The 10,206-nt window shown below is 42.8% G+C and overlaps 1 protein-coding gene across 3 annotated transcripts in view; it reads left to right on the forward strand.

Moving 5' to 3' along the window:
- Positions 1-3,520, forward strand: part of trim62.1 (tripartite motif containing 62, tandem duplicate 1) — a 62,666-nt gene extending 59,146 nt beyond the window's left edge. For all 3 annotated transcript variants that reach the window (XM_012881383.3, XM_021307984.2, XM_021307985.2), the window contains exon 6: positions 12-3,520. In XM_012881383.3, coding sequence (XP_012736837.1) covers positions 12-562 — 551 coding nt within the window. In that variant the 3' untranslated portion in view covers positions 563-3,520. The remainder of the gene's footprint in view (positions 1-11) is intronic.
- The last annotated feature ends 6,686 nt before the right edge of the window (positions 3,521-10,206 follow it).

Consider the following 10,206-nt stretch of genomic DNA (forward strand, 5'->3'; position numbering starts at 1 on the left):
TATCTCAACAGTGCCAGCAGCCTTGACCCTTGACCCCATCACGGCCCACCAAAGACTGATCCTCTCAGACGACTGCACCATCGTGGCCTACGGGAATCTCCACCCGCAGCCCCTGCAGGACTCCGCCCGGCGCTTCGACGTGGAGGTGTCCGTCCTGGGGGCCGAGGGCTTCGTGTCGGGCGTCCACTACTGGGAGGTGATGGTGTCGGAGAAGACGCAGTGGATGATCGGCGTGGCCAACGAGACGGTGAGCCGCAAGGGCAGCATCCAGATCCAGCCGAGCCGCGGCTTCTACTGCATCGTCATGCACGACGGCAACCAGTACAGCGCCTGCACCGAGCCCTGGACGCGCCTCAACGTCAAGAACAAGCTGGAGAAGGTGGGCGTGTTCCTGGACTACCCGAAAGGCCTGCTCATCTTCTACAACGCGGACGACATGTCCTGGCTCTACACGTACCGGGAGAAATTCACCTCCAAGGTCTTCCCGTATTTCAGCCCCGGCCAGAGCCACGCCAACGGCAAGAACGTGCAGCCGCTGCGGATCAACACGGTGCGGCTTTAGGAGCGACTGCGCCGCGGTCGCAGCTGACCAAAACGGATGAATAAATGATGGGAAGATGTTTAATGATGATTAATGGGGTGTTTAAATTGTTACGTTCTGTCAGGAATCTTGCTCAATGTTGCTCTCTAAAACGTTGATTTATTTTATTTGTTTTTTTTAAGGACCTTAAAGTCATTGTTTGCACTTGGACCTCATTTAGCATCTTTTTTATTTTAGGAACAAAGATGACTAGAAGCAGAGAGACCGGGGTTTGTCATGGGGTTTGACAGATAAATACTGAGATAAAGAACATTCCTCTTAGGGTAAATGTCTGAGTCGCACCTCGCACACTGCCAGGCGGTTCACCCACTATAAACTGCTGGCTGTCAGGCTCCATGTCGCCTGTTTGTTTCCAAATAAGTGCGCAGTGAACGACGGTCGCTTGTCTTCTCAGTTGTACCGCTGGCTTAGCTTCCTGTGCGGGATGTGATTGACAGCACCCCCTGTTTTTCCTCTTTTATCCACAGTGATTCACTCATATCAAGTGTATTGGTATCTTGGGGTTGTTGCTGTATCTTTATTATTATTATTATTATTTTTATATAAGTTAATACGTTGATTTTTCTGGCTTCAAAAAGCCTTAAATCAGAAAGCATCAATATTTGTTGTGGACCATTAAGTTTCTTCCTCTGGTCACTTTCTGTACAGTCTGTCATTGTGAAGATAAACCTGTGTGTGTGTGTGTTCAGTCTATTTAATTTCTAAAGTCTTCAGTGAGTGAAAGAGCACTACCTGCAGTTCCCTGCAAACGTATTTACACTTCTGGTTGGAATGGGGCAAAAAAATGTGGAAAAACTCAAGACGTCGAGTGTGGTTTTTATTTAGATTTTGTTTTTGACACATCAGCGGGCAGTAAGTGGTGACCATGAATACGTGGTTGCTAAAGTTGTAGAAATTAAAATCTGAAAAGTGTGGCTTGCATTTTTAGTCGGGGCCCCTCTGAGTCAACCTACTTGCTAACCCTTCTTTGCTAAATCAGTCTAGTCCAGTCAGATTAGATGGAGACCTTCTATGATTCTCCATTGGTTAGGTCTGAACTTTGACTAGGCCGTTCCAACACAGGTATTCTACTGTTGCTTGGGCTGCATGTTTGGAGTCTTTGTAGAGCTGGAAAATGAACCCTGGTCTAAGATCTTGCAGTCTCTAGTAGGGCTTTGTGGTATTTCCAGTGAAGGCTGGTCAATATTGGTCAAAAAGGTTGTTTGCTTCTCCGGTAGAGAACTGAGAACCAAAACGATGGCTTTCTTCTCGCCGCTCTGCTTTATAGGCCACGTTTGTGAAGCACAAGGCTAATAGTCGTCCTGTTCACAGGTTCTTCCACCTGAGCCGTGCGTCTCTGCAGCCCATCCAGAGTTACCATGGGCCTCTCAGCTGCCTCTGATTGTTGCTCTTTTTACCGTAGGTTTGAGTCTCTTTTGAAGGCAGTTTTATTGTAGATGTCAGAGTAAAGAGGGCTAAATGCAAATCCATGCCACTCTTGTCAGATTTCTATGTTTAAAAACTTCTATTATTCTCAACAGTTTCTCTTGTTTTCACCAAATATCCCAAGAAAACACAGCTGTAACTTGAAAGGTGGAGTGGTTCAGGGGTGTGAATACTTTTGTGAGGCACTGTGCTTGGCAGGTGTTATTAAAGGGACAGGACATTGCGTAGGAATATGCTGCTATTGGTGGAGCAAGGACCTTCCAGTTTGTATATAAGGTAGAAATGGTGAAAAAGGAACGAGTCTCCAGTGGAGTCGGATGGTATTTAGGTTCCTGTCTCTTTCCTAACACCCCCTCCAGCAATGGAGTTAGTGTTTCGTTCCTCATTATGTCTTAATATTAAATGAATATTAAATTAAGTAAATATTGAATCTTGTTGTCTTGAGATGTGGAGAGCCAGTTTAAGCTCGGCTCGTTTATTAGATGAAATATGAGCTGAGAGTTTTTAGAGAGAAGGCGTCGGGTTGGTGTGCTGGTGTTTGCATGATGACAAATAAATAAAAATATCGCAGATGATTCCCCCGAGGCTCGGCTGTGTCCGTCTCTGTCCGCCGTGCCTCAAGTGCTCGTTTCATCATTAGTCACACAGACGTCCTGCTGCAAGAGTCAGCAGAGGCAGACTACTGAGGAGAGGGTTTGTTTTTATGTCTTTTTGTGGTCGGGAGGAGCTGGGATCAGTTTGTGCCGCCTGGTTTCGGCCGGGATCTCCGTTCCAGCTTCGTTTGTGTCGAATGAGGCCCAAAAGTGTTAATTGCACAGCAGTCTTAGGAGGTTTAATGATGACACAGAAGCAGCCGCCTTCCTTTTTCCACTACATTTTCTGCATTTTTGTGAGCGTGCGTCGTCTTTGTCGGTTCCTAAAGTGAAAATCGGGGCAGTGCCCTCGCTTTGATAGATGATTCTGGTATGTGCCGTAGGAAAGCGAACCAAAGTGCGTGTCGGCGGCTGTTTGGACTTGCACAGATCTGCAGGAGCCTGTGACGATTCAGGAGTTGTGAGTCACGGTGCAGAGCAAGACCTGGACCTGCTCACCGTCCATCAAAGCCTGCTTTTTGGATTTATTTTGTAGGTTTTCAGGATAAAGATCCACACATTGAGGATAGTTTTCACTACAATTTATTTTCTTTTCTCTGATCTGTTGGTCTAAAAAAATTTTTTCCTTCAGTGTAAATCTCGACACGCAGGTTTTAAAGAGTTTCACTGCGGTTTGCTGTGGGAATATTACGAGTATTATGAGGCGATGATGGGTCACTGGTTGAATCTATATATACTGCTCATAACTATGACACTTTATATGGATATGATGAAGATTGTGTCTTTAGGACGATGGCCTCTGCACACCTATCATTGTGTAAAAAAACACTCCAGTGGGCTTTTGCTGCTGGACAATTGTGGGAAATGTTTTAATGTACAATAAACTGCTGTCAAAACTTGACACTTTTCTTCACGTTTTTCATGAAATGAACATTTGTGCTGCAGTGCGGTGCAGCCCAAAGCCAGGTCTGCGTGTAAGTCCAAAAAGAAGTCTCAACTTAATAAAGTTTTTATATATATATATATATATATATATATATATATATATATATATATATATATATATATATATATATATATATATACACTTAAAAGATTAGCTCTTATTTGCTACAAATTCACAACAAAAATTTGGATTTGTGCAAATTAGTGATTAATGGTGATTTAACCAATTTGCAGCATGAGCTGTCGGATGTCCTCCAAACCTTTTCCTGTTTCAAACTTTCTTCCATGTAAGTTTAGTCAGTGAGAATGCTATACAGCAATTTTTTTCAAGTTCTCCAAGTTTCTTCAAATTCTTCAAATTTCTTCAAATTCTTCAAATGTTTCAAATTTTTCTGTTTGCTTAAAATTTCTTCAAATTCTCCAAATTTCTTCAAATTTTTTAAATTCCTCAAATTCTTCCATTTTTTTTCAAATCCTTCAAATTTCACAAATTTCTTATATTTTTTTCTAATTCTTCTATTTCTTCCAATTCTTGAAATTTTTCAAATCTCTTCAAATTCTTAAATTTTTTCAAATTCTTCAAATCTGATTTCAATGTTTTCTGCATCTTCTGCTTAATCATTCTGCAGATTAGCATTCTCACTCGCTGTTACGCAGGAACAGCTTTTTCTAGTTTCTCTTTAATTTTTTACAATAACTTGGCAATAAGGAGAGTTTTCATGTCTAAAAAATACATGTCTTCTACTAATTTAAATATTTTATATTCATAATAGCTGTTATTTTAGCACAACTGAAAGACTAATTAAAATAAGGATTCGATGGGTTGCCCGTAAAAGTTCATGATGTATCAATATTTATGACTATCATTGAAATCGTAATTGCGCCATGAATTCTGTTTTTAAATGAAAATAACATAAATGCGTAAAATCTAAGGTGTGAAAAGATGGTGCTGTTTTTAAAGCTGCGTTCTTTTGTTGCAAATAAAGGAAATGTATCCTATTGCTGTGAAATCTGGAGCAGTTGTTGGAGAACGGAGAACCAAAAGTGAAACATAATTAGCAGATGAGTCCTCGCTGAAAACCCAGGAATGCTTTGCCTCTGCTTGTTAACACTTGATCCCTGCTGCCTGTCAGGGAGCTTCATGCCCGCGTATTCCAGTGGAGAGACGCCAAACCTCCTGCCGGGACGCGGGAGGCTCTGCAATCTTTTCCATCGCTCCTCTCAGTGTTTTTTTTGGCAACGGTGCGAGGCTCGGGGCGTGTGACATGACGAATGAAGATGTCTCCTGGAGATGCGTGTTTTTCCTCCTCTGCAAAGTGAGCCACAGCCGCTGACAAGTCCCCCCCTCCTCCTCCTCCTCCTCCTCCTCCTCCTCTTCCTCTTTGTGTGCCATCTGCGGTGCATCCAAGTGCGCGGCTGGTGAACTGCAAAATTAATGGTTAGAAATGTCAGAAATCACGGCACACGTTGACGCTCGAGTTACGCTCCACGTCGGAGTTCTTTGGAAAAACGCGGGGTGGCTTCATTACTTCACACCTGAAAGCAGTTGAGTCTTGTTGCATCATGATTACAGCTGCTCCACGACAAAGATCCCATAGAAACTACATGTCATCTATTCATCACGCAGCCTCTGGATGTGAGCGCTTCTCTCAGCTCATTGCTGTGATTTTTTTTTTTTTTTATCAGAGGACTGAGCGCCTGTCCTGTAAGGGACACGTTATTCCTGAGGGGAAAGTGTCCATTAAAGAGGCTCTGAACTCTCCTTAGAAAACTCTTGATTCCCGTCTGCTATGGCCCTCCTGAGGAGTGTGAGGGTGGGGGGGCAGAAATCAAGCCTGTGTTTAAAGTCTGCTTCACAACAAGAAGCTCAACTATAACGTTGACAGAATCAGCATCTGCGTTTTTAAATCGCCTGGGATTATTTGGAGTGCTGGTTTTAGTGTTGCGCCGATGCCATTTTTTGGCCCCGATACTCGATACCTGGCTGTGCAGTATCGGCCGATACCGATTCCATACCGATAGCATTACTTTGAAATTTGTGTGTGTGTATATATGAAGAACAGCATACTACTTGGATGTAAAATAATAGCCATCTTGGCTTTGTCAAGCTGCTACCTTTTGTAAAGCAGGAAAAAGACTAATACAAAGTGAATCTAGTAGAACTAGTGAGTGTCAGGAGAGAGAAGGCTGCGTTCAAGTTACATACAAACATCAAAATGGTATCGGTGTCCTATTTGTTGGTACTCGCCGATACCAATACCACCATTTTAGTGCGGTATCGGCGCCTCTTCTGATACTGGTATCGGTATCGGTGCAACACTAGTTTAGAATAACCTGACTCTAGCCAGATTGATATCGCTCCGCCTAGCTTCACTCACATCCATCTGGGACATCTCCCATAGAGAGTGATTTCTCCAACCAATGTTATTGTTTAGCCAATCAGGACGCAGGGCTGGAGTTTCATAGATGTGACGTAGTGGAGAAGCGACCGTGACGTGAGACTGTTTTGATTTAGACAGCAATGGCGGCTCGCATCGAGGAAGCAAGCGTTAACATTGATGCTGCTATTTCTTCCGTGTTGTCCAATCTACCTAATATTGTTTCATTAAAAGAACATCAGAGAACGCCTCTGAAGGCTTTTATTGGCGGAAACCATGTTTTCGCCCTTCTCCCGACCGGATTTGGCAAGTTTTGTTTTCCGTCCGTGGCAGAGCGGTTAGCGGTTAGCGTGAACCATATTAGGAGGCCTTTAGTCCCCGACGCGGTCGGCCCGGGTTCAACTCCGACCTTCGGCGCTTTGCCGCTTGTCTTCCCCTCTCTTCCTGTCAGCTCACTGTCAATAAAACGTGTGACACTAGAGCCGCAAACACATTTAAAAAAAAATTAATTAATTAATTTTTGTTTTTTCCTGCGTCACTCTCATCAGCGTCACGGGTTAGCTTCGGTGTGAGTGGTTGAAATAGCACGTCGATAAAGATGACAGACAAGTGGCTTATCCAATCATATGCAAGGATTTTTGATAAGGCCCAGCCTTCAATAAAGGCAATTCCTATGGATCAGTCCCAGATGGATGTGAGTGAAGCTAGGCGGAGCGACATCCATCTGGCTAGAGTCAGGTTAGGTTTAGACGGAACTGGAGGCCTGTTACTAAGCTCTAATGAAGCAGTGAAACAAAAGGTGGAGGGAAAAAAAACGCCTCACGAATAAACGGTATAAGTTATTTAGCTGGTGAACAGGACAAAAGGGTTTTCAAATCAAGCTTAAAATGTGAGGACAAGCAATGTCTTACAGTGGGAAACAAATAACAGCTGACAGGACGTGAGAGATCCTCCATCTACTGTAATGTTTGGGTAATATATGCTTCTGTATGTTTGTCACTGTGTCATTTATTTTTTTCATTATATTTATCTGCTTCTCAACCAGAAAAGGTCAGACTCTTCCTTCAAAGGGGAGAGTTTAAGTATCTTGGTAGGATGGAACGGGAGATGGACAGACGGATCTGCATGTGCAGTAATGCGGCCGCTGCTCCAGTTTGTTACGATGACAAAGGAGCTGAGCCGAAAAGCAAAGCTCTCGATTAATCCGTCGGTTTATGTTACGACTCTCCCCTATGGTCATGAGGTGTGGATCATGGGCAAAAGAACGAGATCCTGGACACAAGCGACCAAAGGGAACTTCCTCCGGAGGGTGGCTGGACTTTGCCTTAAAGATGGGGTGAGGAGCTTCATCATCAGGAGGGGAGCTCAAAGTAGAGCCGCTACTCCTCCGCATCGAAAGGAGTTAGTTTAGATGGTAAATAACAGTCTAATCAGGATGCCTCCTGGGCGGCTTTCTCTTGAGGTTTTGGGCACGTCCCAATGGGAGTAGACCCCTAAGAAGACCCAGGCTCGATCCGAATACCCTTCTAGAGAAAGGACTCTAGCCAAAGCTGTCAGCGGTCTCCATGATAAGTGCTGTCCGAATAGTGCAGTCAATAAAGAAGGAACCCCCGCAATGTCCCTTAATTCAATAAAAAAAAAAATGTATATACCGCCAATTCAAGATACATGTCATACATGACTTCTTACTGATGCTAAGATAGGTTAGCCTCGAAGACCATCCTGATCTCGCGAGCTTTCAAGGTTTCACTCGCAGATCAGTCTGGCTACTCTCCGTTAAAGAAAATTTGGAGCCGTTCACCAAACGAACGTCCAATCAGCGTTGGCTTTGAGGCGGGTTGAGGTGTGACGCAACGAGAAGCACGACAGTTCAGTCTAAAGAACATGGCGGCTTCAGCCGATGAAACTAGCGTTAGCGCGGCTATGGTGGAGCAAGTTTTATCGGAATTACAGAGTATTTCTTTGCTGAGCTAACGAGCCTTTACCTGCAGCAGCAAGAGTAGCTTGGCTTGTGGTTGTGTTTTCGTCGTCACTGTTAGTACATCATATGCTTCGTTGATCTGATTGGTTTATTTGGCCCGTCTATCACCAACATAGGCCAATCAGCTAACCAGTATTTTCGGCCCTTCCCAAAATTACTTCAACGGAAGGTTTCCAGATGGATATGCGAAGCAAATCTATCTGGCGGAGTCAGGTAAAAGATAGGTATCCCTTATCATTCTTTCCCTTTTATCTCTTCTTTCTTTCTTTCACCTCTTCTCTTTTTTTCTCTTCTTGTTCTTCCTTTATTCTCCTACTTTGCCATTGTAGTGTCCATATAATTTAAAATTATATCAGCGGTCTCCATGATTAGTGTTGTCCAAACAGTGCAGAGGTAGGAAAATTTGTCTCTATGCTTCCTATCATAGCTTCTTTAGCATAGGATGTTTGTAATGTGTTTCACTATGAGGAATCCCACAATTCTTTGCATGACATGATGTGTAAAGCACAGCCTACACAACCTAATGGAAATTAATGGAAATGTCCAGAGAGAAGAGAGCGCACTCTTCGGATGCAGCCCCAGAACTCACTGGAGGGAGTGTGACTATATCCCATTAAGCCAGGGAACGCTTTAGGATCCCCTCAAATGTGCTGGAGGATGTTTCTGGGAAGAAGGTTGTCTGGGTTTTCTTCCTTTTCTTCCTGTTGCCCCCCGCAGCCTTTATTGGCTAAGTGGAAGATGATGGATGCATTCTTCTAAAGAAATGGGATCAAACGTATATTCAGTAATTAGCAAAATAACATTCTTCCAAACAAATGGTCAGATGTAAAGTATGGGTCACTCTTCAAAAGTGTTTGTTGTATTTAGCCGTGAGTTCACAGTAATAATTATTATTACGCACACATTGATAATTTGAAAAGAGATTTATTTATTTTATTTACTCAGGTTCATAATGTCTGATATTGAAATCAATTTGACATAATTAAATAATTTAAACAAAAAGAGTAGAAATCCCTTAAGCGTTATATGCACTTTCTGATTTTGTGCATATTTTTGAGCTGGAATAGAAAAGAAACGCCACAAAGAAAAGGTCTTGGCAGAGATTCAAGCACAGGACATGCATAACCAGCAACTGAACCACCCTGCAGCCAAAATATATCTATCAGATGTATTTTTATGCTCCTGGACCAAAACGGGAGCATATAAAGGGAACCTCTGAGGACTTTAAGAAACCATCCATGTTAATGTCTCTTTCCCTTTCAAATTAGATCAGAGGCCTTGATCACAGGTGAATTGACTGCTAACAGCCCTTATTGCTCTCCATTCCTCTCCTCGTAGAGCTCAAACTACCAACATACCTTCATCCTCAGGACCTTTTCTGTAGAAGGGCGCCATCTGGTGTTCGGCTTGATATTGTCTCACAGGAGCAAGTCAGGGAGCTCAATTAAAGCAGTGGATTAACTTTACCTTTTAGTAATAACATAGGAAACAAAAATGATTAAAATTCATCCCATTGTTCAGTGGCTTTCTACTAATTGAAATAAATGGCTATTTGTTGGGTTTGCTACGTCTTTTCAACTCCTTAAAAAAAAGGAAAACGCTTTCAGAGGCCACCTGCAGAGTTCCTGGACGCTCAGGTTGGATCCAACAGGTCCTGGAAGGTAAATCCAGGGTAAAACGAGCTAAACACTGTGACAAGGTTTTAATGTTAAAGGAAAACATAGCTTTCTATGTCAAGACATCTCTATTAATTGAAAATAAAGGAACAGCAAAGTCCGCTGGCTCATTGTTTCCTGGTTCCTTTCCCTGGAGCTCACTGCTCTTCAGGTTTTACATGTTTTCCTGCTTTAACACATCACGTTTATCGGGATGCCTTGGCAACAGGCTGCTGCAGAACCTGATGGCAACCTGGTGAGGTCATCAATTCCTCCCAATGAGGAGTGTTAAACTAGAAAAACCTAGAAAACCTGTGTGACAGTGTGCAGTCATGACGAATATTGGGAAACATTTCATTGAAAGAAATTAAACAGGAAACCTATTTTTGCTTCAGTTTCGCAAATATGGGCGTTCCTCCAGGCTCTGTGTTTTGATGTCAAAAATATATTAAACATGCTTCATTTTGTTTTGAATTAAATTACTGAAATGTACAAATTTTCTGTTAATTTCTAACATAAAAGAAACAAAAGGCTTTGTTTTTAATTAGTGTTTTGGAGCAGAGTTTTGCACAAACGTGACACTGGAGTAACAGGCAGATCAGGATCAGGGTAAGATTCAGAGCAACAA

Source organism: Fundulus heteroclitus, chromosome 20, assembly GCF_011125445.2.
Source record: "Fundulus heteroclitus isolate FHET01 chromosome 20, MU-UCD_Fhet_4.1, whole genome shotgun sequence".
NCBI classification, from domain to species: Eukaryota; Metazoa; Chordata; class Actinopteri; order Cyprinodontiformes; family Fundulidae; genus Fundulus; species Fundulus heteroclitus.